The sequence below is a fragment of the Cajanus cajan genome, chromosome 11 (genome assembly GCF_000230855.2).
Source record: "Cajanus cajan strain Asha chromosome 11, NIPB_CcT2T_4, whole genome shotgun sequence".
Lineage (NCBI taxonomy): Eukaryota > Viridiplantae > Streptophyta > Magnoliopsida > Fabales > Fabaceae > Cajanus > Cajanus cajan.
The window spans coordinates 7,483,710-7,500,621 of record NC_138527.1 but is presented as its reverse complement, the minus strand read 5'-3'; the positions used below and the strand labels follow the sequence as shown (position 1 = coordinate 7,500,621).

Here is a 16,912-nt window from a genome sequence, read left to right as displayed (position 1 = left end):
TATAAGATGATTCAAAACCTGGATGTTGAGACATATATACCTCTTCTTCAAGATTTCCATTTAGAAATGCATTATTGACATCCAATTGTTGAATAGACCAATGATGAGTTAAGGCTAAGGTGAGAATTAGACGGATGGTAATAGGTTTAACAACTAGTGAAAAGGTTTCATTATAATCATACCCATATTGTTGATGAAATCCTTTTGCAACCAATTTGGCCTTATATTTATGAAAAGTACCATCAAGATTTTCTTTAACGCGAAAAACCCACTTACAACCAATGGCTGTTCTGTTGGAGGGAAGTGAAACTAGAGTCCAGGTTCCATTATCTAGTAAAGCATTATATTCCTGCTTCATGGTAGCAAGCCATGTATCATTAGCTAAGGGTTGTTTGGGTTTGACAATACCAGCCTTGGCCCTGGTAGTCATGGGATGAATATTAGTAATTGGAGAATTATGATGAGTGGGTGAAGAAGTGGATGGAGGTTGGGGAAGGGTAAAGGATGAACTATGTGAAGTGGCAATGGGGCTAGATGTAGGAACAGAGGTAGAAGTTGCAGGAGTTGTGTTTTGGGAGATGATGATGTGAGGAGAATCAATAGGCATAGTAGGCTGCGGACTAGTAATAACAAGAGGAAGAAAAATAGAAGAACGAGGTGGATTACAGGATGATGCAGGGAACAAATTGGGATAAGGGAACCAATTTTCACAAAAAATAACATCTTCATAGATAAAAATTCTGCCATTGGAAGCTAGACACTTGTAGCCTTTATGAGAAGTAGAGTAACCCAAAAACAAACATTCTTGTAAGCAAAGTTGAAGTTTGTTCTTGTTGTAAGGCCAAAGGTGAGGAAAACAAGAACAATAAAAAATTCTCAGAAAATTATAATTTGGTAGATGATGAAATAGTTTTCTAAATAGAACATCATTCTGAATGGAAGATGAAGGTAGTTTATTAATGAGATAAACACTGGTTAAGAAGGCATGATCCCAAAAATGCATAGGTAGCTGAGCTTGAGCTGGCATTGTAAGACCTAATTCAACAATGTGCCGGTGTTTGCGTTCCACTACTCCATTTTGATGATGAGTATGTGGACAAATGAGGTAGTATTGAATGCTAGTTTGGGCAAGATAGGAGGAGAAAGAACGAAATTCTCCTCCCCAATCAGTTTGAATAGCTTTAATAGGTAACTGAAATTGATTTTGAATCATAGCATGAAATTGCTTAAAAACATCAAGCGCATGAGCTTTGACTTTGAGAAGAAAAACCCAAGTTAACCGAGTATGCGCATCAACAAAAGTAACATAGTATTGATAACCATTACCAGATATAAATGGTGCAGGGCCCCATAAATCACTATATATTAGTTCAAAAGGTGTATTATATACTATTTTGGATAAAGTTGATGGTAATTTGTGAGATTTGCCAAGTCAACAAGGAGTACAAAAATCAGAGACAGATTTCAGTACATCATTGTGTGGATGTCCTAGTCTAGAATGCCAAGTGGCATAAGAAACAAAATTACAAGAAGCTGTATGAACAGAGGGTGTAGGAGTTGTTTGTTGTCTTGGCTGAAGCAAAGAAGGGAATTAAGCCATCAGGGCCAACAACTCCCATGAGAAGAGTCTCTTTAGTGTCCTGTGAATTTACAAAACAAAAAGTTGAGTGAAATTCAAAGAAGACATAATTATCTTTACAAAATTGACTCACATTGATGAGATTTTTGGTAATATTGGGAACATGTAGAAGATTATTGAGAGTAAGGGAAATGTGAGGTTCTAAGGGGGAAGAAAAAATAGTAACACCTGAAGAATTTATAGGAAAACCTTGACCTGGTGATTTGATCTGGTCCTTCAAAGGGAGTGAATTACTGGACATTTTGAGATATGTTGGTGACATGATTAGATGCTACTGAGTCTGGATACCACAGATTTGAACTAGGAGAAAAAGAAGTCATGGCCATAGCTAATGGTTGAGTCTGAATACTATCATTGGAAACAAGATATGCTTGAGATGAATTTGGGTTAGGTGGTCAAGAAACCAATATGCCATTGGAAAATCCAGTGAGACGAGTGGTTGGCTGAGAGTTGAAAGGATGAGGATTATATCCAAAACCTGGGGTGGCAGATGAACCAACAGTGGAAAAGGAAGTGTCAAGAGGTAAATCTGGAACAAAATTTCCATCAAACCAATAATAGCAAGATGAGGCAATGTGACCATAACGGTGATAGACTTGACATTGAACACCTGCAAACCTGCCATGCCCACACCCACGCCCATAACGGTTGTTGGATCGCCCACCACGACCATTTCGTGCACCAACTCTTCCACCACAAAAAGAAGCAAATTGGGAATCTTGATGAGCAAGATTGGCTTGAGGTTGCAAGATAGGAGAATTTAGAGCTTGAGGAGGTTTCAGGAATGTTGACAGAGATGAGGTTCTTTTTCTTGAATTTCTCAAGACACGATTCATGAGCAAGAAGGAGAGTTTCGCATCTATGGAAAGCTCATCGAAGCAGCTGCTGATAAGAGAAACAATGGACTCATATTCCTCTAGAAGCCTTCAAGAACAATATCAAGATGTTCTTTGGAGGAGACCGAATCACCAATAGCAGTTAGGTCATCGACTAGGGAGTGAATTCAAAGAAGATAATAAAAAATTGAGCAATTGTCAAGATTCGTGTTGCAAAGATCATTTCGGAGTTGACGTGTTTTGGCATTAGTGTGCGCATGAAAATATGCATGGATCTTGTCCTAAAGTTGGAAGGAAGACTTGTAGCCAATAACTCAAGTGAGCATGTCCTTGGACATTGATGATTGTAACCAAGAAAGAAGTAGCTGATCTTGCTGTTCCCAAGCAAGATATTCTTCAGAAATACGATTAGCATCTCTGTTAACAATTGAAAGGAATTTCTGTGGAATTTGGGGATTAACCAAGAAATGATGAAGACGGTGGCCTTTGATGACAGGTTCAACCTGTTGACACCAAAAAAGATAGTTCTTGGTATCTAAAGGCTATCTGATAAGCACCGAAACATTATTGCTACCCCCTATCAAGACTAACAATCTCTCTGATAAGTGGCGAAACTTTATTGTTGCCATTGATGCCACAGAAATTCCTATCTCAGTCTAGGAAGCCATGAAAATTGAACATTAGACTCAAGCCATGAGAGAAGAGATGAATGCATTGGAAAGAAATTCAACCTGGGAGATTGTTGATAAACCAAGAGACAAGAAGGCTGTAGGGTGTAGATGGATATTCACAGTGAAATATAAGGTAGATGGGACAACAAAAAGATATAAAGCTAGATTGGTGGCAAAAGAGTTACGCCCGAACTTATGGGATTGACTATGAGGAGACATTTGCCCTAGTGGCAAAGATGAATACAGTTCGAGTTGTTCTTGCTTTAACTGCTCATTTTGGTTAGGACTTACACCAATTGGGTGTGAAGAATGCCTTTTTTCATGAAGATCTGGAAGAGAAAGTGTACATGGAGATTCCCCCAGGTTTTGAAGTGCAGAATGAAAGAAACAAGGTATGCCTCCTAAAGAAAGCATTATATGGTCTTAATCAATCCCCTAGAGCATGGTTTGGAAGATTTACAAAAGCAATGATTTCCTTGGGATACTAACAAAGCCAAGGAGACCATACTCTATTCATAAAGTACTCTTCTACAGGTAAACTCACTTTACTACTTGTCTATGTGGATGATATGATTATTGCATAAGATGATGAAACACAAAAGTTGGCATTAAAAGAAAAATTGGTAGCTTAATTTGAAATGAAAGACCTAGAAAAACTCAAGTACTTTCTTGGAATAGAGGTTGCTTACTCCCAGAACGGAATTTTCATCTCCCAAAGGAAATATGTACTTGATCTCCTCAAAAAAACAGGAAAGCTGGAATATAGAACCTTAACAGTTCTTATAGAACAAAATCATAGAATTGGAAGTGAAGAAAGTACTCCTGTAGAGAAGGCTCAATACTAGAGATTGGTAGGAAAGTTGATTTATCTATCACACACAAGACTAGACATTGCTTATGCAATTAGTGTAGTAAGTTAGTTTATGCATGACCCAAGAGAGAGACACATGCAAGCAATTGACAAAATTCTCCAGTACTTGAAGTCAAGTCCAAGAAAAGGGTTATTGTTCAAAAGGGAAGACACGTCGACTATGAAAATATATACTGATGTTGACTATGCAGGTTCTATCACTGACAGAAAATCTACTTTTGGGTATTGTATGTTTCTCGGAGATAGTTTGGTAACGTGGAGGAGCAAAACCAAGATAGAATATCTCTTTCTAGTGCAGAAGTTGAATTTCAAGCCCTTGCTCAAGGAATGTGTGAAGGACTTTGGATGAAAATCATTTTGGATGACCTTAAAATCAAGGTGGACAACCCCGTGCAACTATATTGTGAAATAAGTTTGCCATGAGCATTGCCCATAATCCAGTTCAACATGACAGGACCAAACACATTGAGATTGATAGACACTTCATCAAAGATAATCCAGACAGAGGCTTTGTGCTTACAACTCATGTTCCTACAGAACTTCAAATAGCATATATTTTTACAAAAGGGCTCTTTCAGGGTAGATTTCAAGATCTTGTAAGCAAGTTGGGAATGGTTTATCCATTTACCTACTTGAGGGGGAGTGTTGTAATTAGAGAAAATATCTTCCTAATTAGAGAAAATATTTGTAGAATCTTCTATTTATTTTTCAGCATATTTTAGTTCCTTATTTCCTTATTTTGGAAGATTAGATTGTTACAAATAGGTGTAATGATAATTTAATACATATGAATGAAATAATAAAATCATTCTCTCTTTTCAAGTGTTATATACTCCAATAGTGCTAAAGTTGTAAAATAGGACACAGGCGGGCTTGTTTCCAAGTAATAGAGATCTCATGATTCATGTTATTTGCCAATCCAATGACTTGTACCACGTTTCTGAATGACCAAGGAATTAACATCAAATGTTATTGAACAATTTAATGAACGACTCAATTGGCTTCACAATATTAAGTTATAAGGACAACGAGGATTGAACAAAACAAAATTTAAATTTAAAGGAGACATTGGAACTTGACCAATTCCTTGAGATGTAACTTTGGACCCGTTGGCTACAGTAACAAGGTGAGGAAATTTTGGAGAAGAAATGGTGTGAATAAGGATTTGTTACCAAAAATGTGGTCAAAGGCACCTGAGTCAAGTATCCATAGACCATAACCTTCCACATATTGAGAAATACATGTCGTTGAAACACTTGGCATTGAAGATTGAGCTTGGCTATTGGATTTTTCAGGTTTAAACTTCAAATATTCCTGGTATTCCTTATCAGAAAACTTGGAATCTGGCTTATTAGATTTAGACTCATAGGCTACCTTGTCAGGAAAACCATGCAAGGAGTAACAATTTTCTTGGGTGTGACCCATCTCTTGCAATACGTACATTGAGGACGTCCACTTTTACCACCACGTCCTCCTAGGTTATTATGGCCTCCTCCTCTTCCACGAGGTGTTACCTTCGTTGAAGTTTTAGAATCTGTGGTTGAATTTTCATCTATCGCCAAGGTAGGCACATGAAGAAGTCTAGTGACTAGGTTGTCTATAAAAGGGATTTAATCACCCACTGGAATTTGTCACGCACATAATCAAAACCTGAATGTAAACTTCTCAAAATAAGGACCATATATAAGTTATCGAGCTTTTTGTTGATGTCCTGCAATGAGTTAGCCACAAGGAATCTTTTTAGTTCTTATATTGCAACACGAGCTTTAGCTACATGTGCGACCATATCATGGTTGGTTTGTTTTAGCGAAGCTTCTCTTTGGGTTGTATCAAAAAGACGTTGAATGTCATTAACAAAAATATCTTGGGCCTTCTTTCAAAACGAACAACACGTCTTGAATGATCTGAGTATCTCTAAAGCATCATGCTCAACTAACTGTCATAGAACAACATAGTTGGAAATCAAGTTTCTCCCATTGAGATTTATTTTTAATAAATAGCACTAGCATCCTTCTCCAAATTGTCATGGTAATGATGGTATCCTTGACCAAGAAACCACAACTCCACCATGGCAGACCAGGACAAGTGATTTTTCCAGTTGAGTTTTGTAGTGGTAATGGTAGGAGTGCCAAAAAAGGGGGAAATTGGACCTGCGGAGGCCATTTCAAGGACAAGGACAAAGCTTGTTAAGGGAGAAGTAGTTTGAACACCATAACCAACAACTTCAAGTAGGTCGAAATAGAGAACCAAGGACCAAAACGTGCCTAGAAAAAGTCAATGAGATTGTTGGAGGTGGTCCGATGGGATTCCAACAAGTAGAGGGTGGTGTGTAAGCTACACGTGCTGAATTGAGCATTGAAGTAGATTGGCATGTGAGGGAGATGCTTGAGTATTAGGCCACGCAACATGTTGGGTTGGGTTGCACTCCTTGAGGTGCACCTAACCTTCAGTTCATCGGAGAAAATGGTAGCGACCAGTGGCAGTGGATGGTGGTGAACGACGACGGACAACTGCTCAGTGATGGAAGAAGTTAACGAGATCTTACATGTCAACTTAATATTTAAAATGGGGCAAAAAATTAGTGATTTTTTCTTGACTGATGTATTTTATTTATATGCATACAAGAGATAAATTAGTACATGTTAATGAGGGAATCAATTACTGTTATTATTTCCTATTATATATTATGTATTTTAGGAATAGCGATCAATTTATTTATTGCGTATAATTAGACTTACAAATTAGGAATTAGATTTATTCTATCATAAATAATTGAAAACAGCTTTGTACTATTTATTTGGGAGAAGGGAATAAGAAATCAATCAGAAAAGCCAACTTATCTGACAATACAAACAAAGGGTACAATCAAAGATAAGAGGCTATTGCCTATGATTCCTGACCCATCAGCAAAATACAACAAAAAGCTGCCTTTTACAGCTGTACTATAATAATAAACTACTAACTTCGTTCTTATATATAAGAACCAAATACCTAATTCACTAAGATTAAGAAAAGTAGTTAATCTAGTTGATAACAATAAATTTGTCCTATTTTTATATTTTTTTCCAAAGCTACGCTTATTAATTTGTCCTACGGGAGGCAACAGTGGGGAATTTTCCACAATGGGCGAAAGCCTGACGGAGCAATGCCGCGTGGAGGTAGAAGGCCTACGGGTCATGAACTTTTTTTCTCGGAGAAGAAGCAATGACGGTATCCGGGGAATAAGCATCGGCTAACTCTATGCCAGCAGTCGCGGTAAGACAGAGGATGCAAGTGTTATCTGGAATGATTGGGCGTAAAGCGTCTGTAGGTGGCTTTTTAAGTTCGCCGTCAAATCCCAGGGCTCAACCCTGGACAGGCGGTGGAAACTACCAAGCTGGAGTACGGTAGGGGCAGGGGGAATTTCCGGTGGAGCGCTGAAATGCGTAGAGATCGGAAAGAACACCACTCACATCTCTTTTAACCAATTAAAGTGAATGTCCTATACTACTTCTCTCTCATAATTAATACCGCTTATTCTTCTAACCAATTAAAATGCATGTCTTTTAAAGAGTATAATTAATATATTTCATCAAATTAATAGAACATTTTTTAATTAGAGGGGTATTTTAGTCTAAAAATAAATAATACATCAAACACTATGGATTGGATCTTATATAAAGGAATAAACAATTGTTGTAAGTTAGGTCTTATAAATAGGAATAGAGGTAGTATTATTTTAACAAATACAATCTAAATTTGTTCCAAAATGAAAATGATTAGTTTTAGGAAAATTTTTGTTATCATATTCCAAACCTGATTATTTTTTAATATATCTTGCAGAGATAAATTGCTGGCAGGACTGGCTGGTTTTCGCTGATATTTTCTATTTTCTTATTAAAAGTGGGTGCATTGATTTTGTCGATTTTGTGGACAAGCTGGTTTCACGTCTTACAGATGGTGATCATCATATTCTCAAGACAAATCATGTTACTTGGTTGCTTGCACAGATAATTCGAATTGAGCTGGTCATGAATGCTTTGAATTCTGATTCTAGAAAGGTAGTTAATTAAATTTAAAGCTTAGTTATTTTATCTTGATTCCATTATATAGAGAAAATTGTAGTCCTTTCTACTTTCTAGTTATTCAAACATAAATTCATTTTTGATGTCTAAAACATTTTTTATAAAATGAACATTTATTTTGGTTTAGGGTTTAGTCCAAATTCTTCTCATTAAATATATTTTTCATTTCAATTTAATGAAATGATTGATTCTGGGAATAATACTTGGTTTGGTGTTATAGCTATTTCATATCATGTTGTAGTAGTAACACTGAAGTTGATGTGTAATATGGCACTGCATAATAGGTGGAGACAACCAGAAAGATTTTATCATTCCATAGAGAAGACAGAACCTCAGATCCTAATAATCCTCAAAGTGTCTTGCTTGATTTTGTAAGCAGCTGTCAAAATTTACGTATTTGGTCGCTGAACTCGTCAACCAGAGAATATCTGAACAATGAACAGCTTCAAAAAGGAAAACAAATAGATGAATGGTGGAGACAAGCAAGCAAAGGTAGACCAAAACATGATTACAATGTCAAATCCCTAAATATTGTGTTTCAATTCACTCTACTAGTGTATAATTTTGAAAAAACATGCAGTTTTTTCTTTTTCCTGAAAGTTGGTATGGCCTCTTACGAACATGGAAAGACTACCATTAATTTGTATTACAGATTATCTGCTGTGTTAACTGATAAAATTTCCATGTTCACAATGCATGATAAAAAATTGATGTACGGTCATGTTAGAATTAAGCACATGCTTCTTGTCCTTCTCATCTATCTTGAATATTGTTAGATTGATATATATATATATATATATATATATATATATTGTATTGTGTATTATCATATGTCATATAAAGCTGTTTATTTTACTTTTCCTACTGCTATTGCCGTCTACATACTCTGTTGTAGTTTTCTGTCGTAGGGATTCAGAATGCAATCCTTCTTTTTTGTCTTATTGTAACTTTGTTCTTACACACACACTTGTGCTGAGTGAGTTGAGTCACTCAAGCATTTTATTCAAAATCTAAATCTCAAATTGGTACCATAGCGGGTTGATCCTGCTCTGCATGTACCTGTCCCTGTTCTTCATCTTCAGTCACTGGCCATTACCTCTGGCCACCATCCACCACCTTCAGCGGCCGTTTGCTACTGTCATTTTTCCGGTGACCACTGGATCTGGTGCGCCTCATTGAATGCTGCTCAACGCAGGTGGTTTCATGGTCTAAAACCACCTCAGGCTGCCACACACACCTCTGTTCTGCACTCCTCTGTTAGGCGCGTGCTGCTTACACGCTGACTATGAAGCCCAAATACTTAGTATGACACGGGTACAATACGACACAAATATGGGGATACGACAATTTTTTCAAAATTTAGGATAAGATACATTAATAAAATTTTATAGAAAAATTTATATACATGTAGAATATTGATAAAGAAAGATACATTAATTCAAAACTATGATGATTACAATTTACAAAAAATATATTTGAGATCATAATAACAAAAAACACAGTTTTTACCCATATCAAGTTAACTATATTAATAAAAGCATCTTTGATAGAAAACACATGACTGTACCTGTCTAGAAATATCAAGGAAAAAAGGTTAAAAAACATAAATAAAAAAGATATACTTTTCAGATACGTATCCAAGGAGTATTGGTATTTGACACAGGTATGACACTGATACTTTTCCATTTTTGGAGTATCCAGGCATCATAGTGTGTCGATCTTTGGTCATTAAAAATTCATCTCGCCACCACCTTTTTGCTTGTTGGAGATTTCCAGTTCAATATCAAACCTTACATCCCATGTTCGATCTCTTTTGAGAGTGGGTCCATCTTCTTTCTTTGGCTTGGGTTTTGGTTATACCTTGTGACAATAAAATGGCCACTCCAAGCCATGTTTTTTTTCATCTTAGTCAAACTAACCATGATATGACCTCATTTGTTGCTCAAGCCCAATATGATGTTTAAGAACTAAAGTTGTTCTTAGAAGCTGATTCTCTTGAAGAAATTAAAAGGAAATTGGACAAATTGTATATGGTGATGGTCCTTTGCACTATGAATCCAAATCTTTATCACATTCGTGATCAAATTCTAACTAATCAAGAAGTTACTTCAATGGAAAATTTAGTAACATGTCTTCTTTGTGTTCCCATTCCTAAGAGTGGACATTCACTTGAGTATGCAAAATCTTCAACGATGGCATCCACTTAGGGAAGAGCAAGTCGTGGCAACCGAGGAGGACGTAGTGGTGGAGGTGGCTGTTCTCAATGCTCTTATTGCTAGAGAATGGGTCACACGCAAGAAACTTGCCACTCTCTACATGGTTTCCTTGACAAGGCAGTCCCAAGTTAGAGAAAGTAGAACCTAGATTTTCTGATGAAGAATAACGGGAATATTTGAGGTTAAAATCATCTTCAGCCCCCATTATTTCAAAAGCTTGTATTTCTCAATCCATGGAAGGCCAGGGTCCATGGATAATTGATGCATGTTACATGTGAGTCAGTTTGAATAAAGGTGCAACCCCTTTACACTAGTGACACACAATGTCTCTATAGTGTTTGTTGCGACTTAATGGGTCCATTTGAGTCATTAAAAATCATGGTACAGGATAAGACAAATATAATTGTTCCGTGTTTAATTTACAAAATGGTCATGAGATAGGACAAAAAAGATGAAGAAGGATAGGACCAAAGTCCAATTTTTTGTTACTCAATAAAGCGTGGGACAATTTTTTGTCCAAGTACAAAAATACTCACTCCATGGTGTTGTACCAACACCACCTCGACCTTTACTATTGTTGCCTAACACAGCCACCACCACCACCATTGCCATCACCCTCCAACACTTGGTCTTTATTACCATCGTTGATTTTGCTGCCGCCACCACTAATGTTATTGACTTATTGTCATCATCACAATTTTTGCCACCATCCTTTCGATTAATATAATAATAATAAATTCATTATGATAATTAATATTAAAAATGATATTGTAATAAAGTTAACATTATTTTGTTTGTGTTGTCTGTTATTCACCAAATAATGTACAAAACAAAAAGTTATCCAGTAACTTTAACATTTGTCCTATGCTGTTCTCACTATGGCTAATGGTTCTCGCGCCACATCTCATGGTGTTGGTACTGTCCATCTTTCTCCTTCTCTCTCCATTGACAATGTCCTTTATGTCCCAGAGTCTCCCTTTAATTTATTATCCCTTAGTCGTCTTACTCGTTCTCTTGATTGCCTTATTTCTTTTACCAAAGATTTTGTTTTCTTACAGGACCGGAGTTCAGGACGGATGATTGGCACCGGATGTGAGTCTCATGGCCTTTATCACCTACGCACCTCTGCTCCTGTTGGTTTGGTGGCGAATTCCCCTTCCCTCATCCATGCTCAATTAGGTCATCCTAGTCTTGCCAAGCTTCAACATCTTGTACCACGTCTGTCTAAGTTGTCTCATTTGTCGTGTGAGTCGTGTCAGTTAGGCAAACATGGTCGTAGTTCCTTTTCTCCGAGTGTCCACAATCGAGCATTGTCTCCTTTTGCTTTAGTTCATTCTGATATTTGGGGGCCGAGTCGGGTCCCGTCAAATTTAGGATTTCAGTATTTTGTCACTTTTATTGATGATTACTCTCGATGTACTTGGCTATTTTTAATGAAATCTCGTTCCGAATTATTTTCTATATTTCAATCTTTTTATAATGAAATTCAAACTCAATTTGGTGTTTCTATTCGTACTTTTCATAGTGATAATGCTCGTGAATACCTCTCTCACTCCTTTAAAGCCTTCATGGCTTCCCATGGCATTCTTCATCAGACTTCTTGTGCATATACCCCTCAACAAAATGGGGTGGCTGAGCGCAAAAATAGACACGTAATTGAGACCACTCGCACCCTCTTACTTCATGGTCACATTCCTCAACCTTTTTGGGGCGATGTTGTTTTCACTGCTTGCTATCTCATCAATCGAATGCCATCTTCTGTCCTCAACAACCAAATACCTCACTCTATTTTATTTCCCACTCAACCTCTCCACCCTCTACCTCCTCACGTCTTTGGATCTACGTGTTTTGTCCATAATCACAGTCCTGGTCTTGACAAACTCTCCGCTCGATCTCATAAATGTGTCTTTTTAGGGTATCCTAGGTCTCAAAAAGGGTATAAATGTTTCTCACCCTCCCTTCGTCGCTACTTAATTTCAGATGATGTCACCTTTCTTGAATCTTCTCTCTACTTTTCATCTACTTCCTCTTCTCCTACACCTGTCCTTGCCCCTTCACCCTTACCTCTTGTCTTTGGTACTCCTCCTGTGTCTGCTGTGTCACCCGACCCACCACCTCCGCCTCCACTTCAAGTTTATCATCGTCGGCAACGCTCCAGCCTTCCCATTGGACCCCCACCTGACTCTACTTCGGTGCCTCCTCCTTTGTCTCCTCCGGCCCAACCACTTGAGTCTGACCTCCCTATTGCCCTTCGGAAAGGTAATTGTTCTACTCGTAATCCTTCCCCTCATTATATTACTCTGAGTTATCACCGGTTATCCCCCTCTCAATATACTTGTCTCTCTTCTCTTTCCTCTGTGTCTATTCCTAAAAATGTAGGTGATGCCTTGGCCCACCCTGGTTGGAGACAAGCCATGCTTGATGAACTGTGTGCTCTTCAGAACAATGGTACTTGGGATCTTGTTTCTTTGCCTCCTGGGAAGTCTGTGGTTGGATGTCGATGGATCTTCACAGTCAAGGTTGGTCCTGATGGCACCATTGATCGACTCAAAGCTCGTTTGGTCGCCAAAGGTTATACTCAAATTTTTGGATTAGACTATGGTGACACTTTCTCTCCTGTTGCCAAGATGACCTCTATCAGATTATTCTTAGCCATGGCTGCTCTTCGCCGTTGGCCTCTCTATAAACTGGATGTTAAAAATGCCTTTCTTCATGGGGATTTGCTTGAGGAAATTTATATGGAGCAACCTCCTGGGTTTGTTGCTCAGGGGGAGTCTTCCGGTTTGGTATGTCGTCTCCGCAAATCACTTTATGGTCTTAAGCAGTCTCCAAGGGCATGGTTTGGTAGATTCAGTACTGTAGTCCAACAGTTTGGTATGACTCGAAGCGAAGCTGATCATTCGGTCTTTTATCGACATTCCACTGCTGGGTGCATCTACTTGATAGTGTATGTTGATGATATTGTTCTTACTGATAGTGATCATCATGACATTTCTCAGATAAAACAACATCTTTGCCATCACTGTCAGACAAAAGACCTTGGTAAACTTAGGTATTTCTTGGGGATTGAGGTAGCGCAATCTACAAATGGAATTGTAATATCTCAAAGAAAGTATGCATTGGATATTTTAGAGGAAACTGGGCTAATGAATTCCAAGCCCGTTGATACACCTATGGATCCTAATGCTAAACTTCTACCAAGTCAGGGGGAGCCTTTCTCAGATCCTGAGAGGTATAGAAGACTGGTTGGGAAATTGAATTATCTCACGGTAACTCGTCTTGACATCTCTTTTGCGGTTAGTGTGGTGAGTCAATTTCTCAATTCTCCATGTGCAGGACATTGGAATGCAGTCATCTGCATTCTGAAGTATATCAAAGGTGCTCCAGGAAAAGGTTTATTATATGGCTACAACAATCATACCCAAGTTGTGGGATACTCAGATGCAGATTGGATAGGCTCTCCCTCTGACAGGAGATCCACCTCAGGTTATTGTGTCTTTATCGGTGATAACTTGATTTCCTGGAAAAGTAAGAAGCAGAATGTAGTGACAAGATCTAGTGCAGAAGCAGAATACCGTGCTATGGCCTCTGCTACGTGTGAGCTTATTTGGCTCAAAGAGTTGCTTAAAGAACTGAGATTTGGCGAAGTTACATAGATGACTCTCATATGTGATAACCAAGCTGCCCTTCATATTGCCTCAAATCCAGTATTTCACGAGAGAACCAAACACATTGAAATAGATTGTCACTTCATTCGTGAGAAGATTTTATCTGGGGACATTACTACTCAGTTTGTTAACTCTACTGATCAGTTGGCAGATGTTTTCACCAAATCATTACGGGGTCCTAGGATTGATTATATTTGTAACAAGCTTGGTGCATATGATCTATATACACCAGCTTGAGGGAGAGTGTTAGATATAGTTTTTATCTTATAGTTTTTATCTTATAGTTTTTTTATCTTATGGGCCTAGGCCCACTGCTTTGTATTTAAACACATCTTTTGCTTTGCAATACACAAGGAATATGTTCTCTCCATTCACCATTACTCTCAACAATTACCATTGTTGTTTTTGCTGCCGCCACCACTAATGTTATTGACTTATTGTCATCATCACAATTTTTGCCACCATCCTTTCATTTAATATAATAATAATAAATTCATTATGATAATTAATATTAAAAATGATATTGTAATAAAGTTAACATTATTTTGTTTGTGTTGTCTGTTATTCACCAAATAATGTACAAAACAAAAAGTTATCCAGTAACTTTAACATTTGTCCTATGCCGTTCTCATTGTCTTGTACTTTAATGTGTAAGAAACACACCCAATGACTCTCATTGTTCCCCAACAATTTGATGGTCCTATGTCCACCTACCTTGGTCGAGTTCATGTTGCTCTTCATGACTTCAATGAGCTCTTACCCCTTGCTTGTTTGAATCTTGCAGAGGTTAAGAAGGAATTTGAAAATCATAGTACATTCTTTATGACTTTTGCTCTTTATGGTTTGCCCTCAGTTCACTGCTGCCCATGATCATATCCTTGGATATCCTGTGGTTCCTACTATGACTACAACTTTGTTTGCCCTTCTTCAGATTCCACCAAAACCTTCTGTTGAGTCACCTTCTCATATACTTGGTGATACATCAATTCTTGCCTCTCAAAGTAGCAATTTGGGACACACTCGACATTGACAATTTAGAGACTAAAAGTGAAAGTTGACAAAAGTTTTAGGACTAAAAACATATTTAATCCTTGTATTTAATTTTGATTATTATAAATAGAGGGCCAAGGAATCATTCTCCTCATGCATTCAGATCAATTTGAGTCTGATATTCAAGTTTCATTAATCAAACAATTTCTTTTCTATTTTCTAATTTTAAAAAACTACATAACTATTTGTGAAAAGAGAAACAAACATGCCCTAATGCTCCTATTTCCAATAGTTCTATATTCTTTATAATTTTTGGCATTTTTCTGGAATATTATGTTGTAGTTAAATGGTCATTCTAGTTTGCTTGATTGCATCATTCTAATACGCATTTGAATTTTCAGGGGACAGAATGATGGATTATATGAATATGGATGAACGCTCAATAGGGATGTTTTGGGTTGTGACCTACACAATGGCACAGCCTGCTTGTGAAACAGTAGTGAATTGGTTAACTTCTGCTGGAGTTGCCGACTTACTGCCAGGAACAAATCTACAACCGGGTGAGAGATTAATGGCTACAAGAGAAGTGAGCCCACTGCCCATGTCATTGTTATCGGGATTTTCACTCAACTTATGTATGAAGCTATCTTATCAAATGGAAGACAATCTATTTTCTGGGCAGGTTGTTTCCCTTTCTCTCTATCTCATGTTAAGATTTTTTTATCAGTATGGTTATTTTGCTCCAGACTTGTAATTGCATGACCATTGCTATGCTATCATTGAGACAAGCCAGTTATTTATTTTTATTTTTTCAGTAAAGATTTCCTCTTAAAAGAACTAGAAATGAATAACTATAATGCACCTTTTTATAGGTTAGAGGATAACTGTACTCTGATATTTACCTCATACTTTCATGCAGGTTATACCCAGCATTGCAATGGTTGAAACTTATACTAGATTGTTGCTCTTGGCACCTCATTCACTTTTTCGTTCACATTTCAATGTAATTTCCTTTGCCCTTTAGTGATATTAGTTTGTGTTATTTGTCTTAAATGGTAATTTGTAAGTAAAAACGTGTTATTTTTATGAATTCATCATATGTTATATGGAACTACTTGTACTTTTCAATCATTTGTTGAAATGTGAAATTGAATGTTAAATGAGCAATGTAATGTGGCGATCGGACTGCTTATGATTAACTTTTATCTTGAGAAAAATAGTTATATGGACAAATAAAGTAATTAATCTAGCTTGTTGGTACAGTCAATCTAATATGTTATATTAATAATATTACTTATTTTGATGGAAGACAAGATAGACTATTACAAGTTTAAAAATTGCAATATAGAGTTATGTTTATCCTTTTCAAGGTCTCATGAAATATTTTAGTCATTTCTTTGCTCCTTTTTATTGTTCATTTATTTAACTTTCTAAGTACTCACCGATGTTCTAATTACATTTCTCAAAAATGTGATTTATTGCAGCATTTGGTGCAAAGAAATCCTTCTTTCTTGAGCAAACCTGGGGTAACACTGTTAGTGCTTGAGATCTTGAACTACAGACTGCTTCCACTATACAGGTGATTATATCTATGTGCCATAGTAAACATTTTTTTCCCGTAAAAAATAAACATAGATTTTTAACTGTATGGACTCTCTTTTTTTCTTTCCTATTGTCTTTCATTGTTTAATAACTGGTTTTAGAACTATTATCCTTTACTATCGATCTGGGCCTTTGCCCAAAATGTATCTCTAGCTTCCAGAAATGGGCATAGATGAGAATAAATCTTTTATATTGCATGGAATGAGACATATTATAAGTTATCTGTATTCTGATTATAGTATGAGGGTACAGATGCATTTATAGGGGATGGAAAGCTGCATCACAGAGCTATGTCAGTAACACAACCTTACAGCTGCTATAACACTACTATTACAGCTGATAACAGAATAAACAA

The 16,912-nt window shown here is 37.1% G+C and overlaps 1 protein-coding gene across 1 annotated transcript in view; it reads left to right on the top strand.

Moving 5' to 3' along the window:
- The window catches only part of LOC109802268 (mediator of RNA polymerase II transcription subunit), a 61,006-nt gene that overhangs the window by 10,419 nt on the left and 33,675 nt on the right, over positions 1-16,912 (top strand). Inside the window, exons 6-10 of the mRNA XM_020363563.3 lie at positions 7,840-8,057; positions 8,366-8,573; positions 15,357-15,637; positions 15,875-15,958; positions 16,440-16,534. Of these exons, the coding sequence (XP_020219152.1) occupies positions 7,840-8,057; positions 8,366-8,573; positions 15,357-15,637; positions 15,875-15,958; positions 16,440-16,534 (886 nt within the window). The remainder of the gene's footprint in view (positions 1-7,839; positions 8,058-8,365; positions 8,574-15,356; positions 15,638-15,874; positions 15,959-16,439; positions 16,535-16,912) is intronic.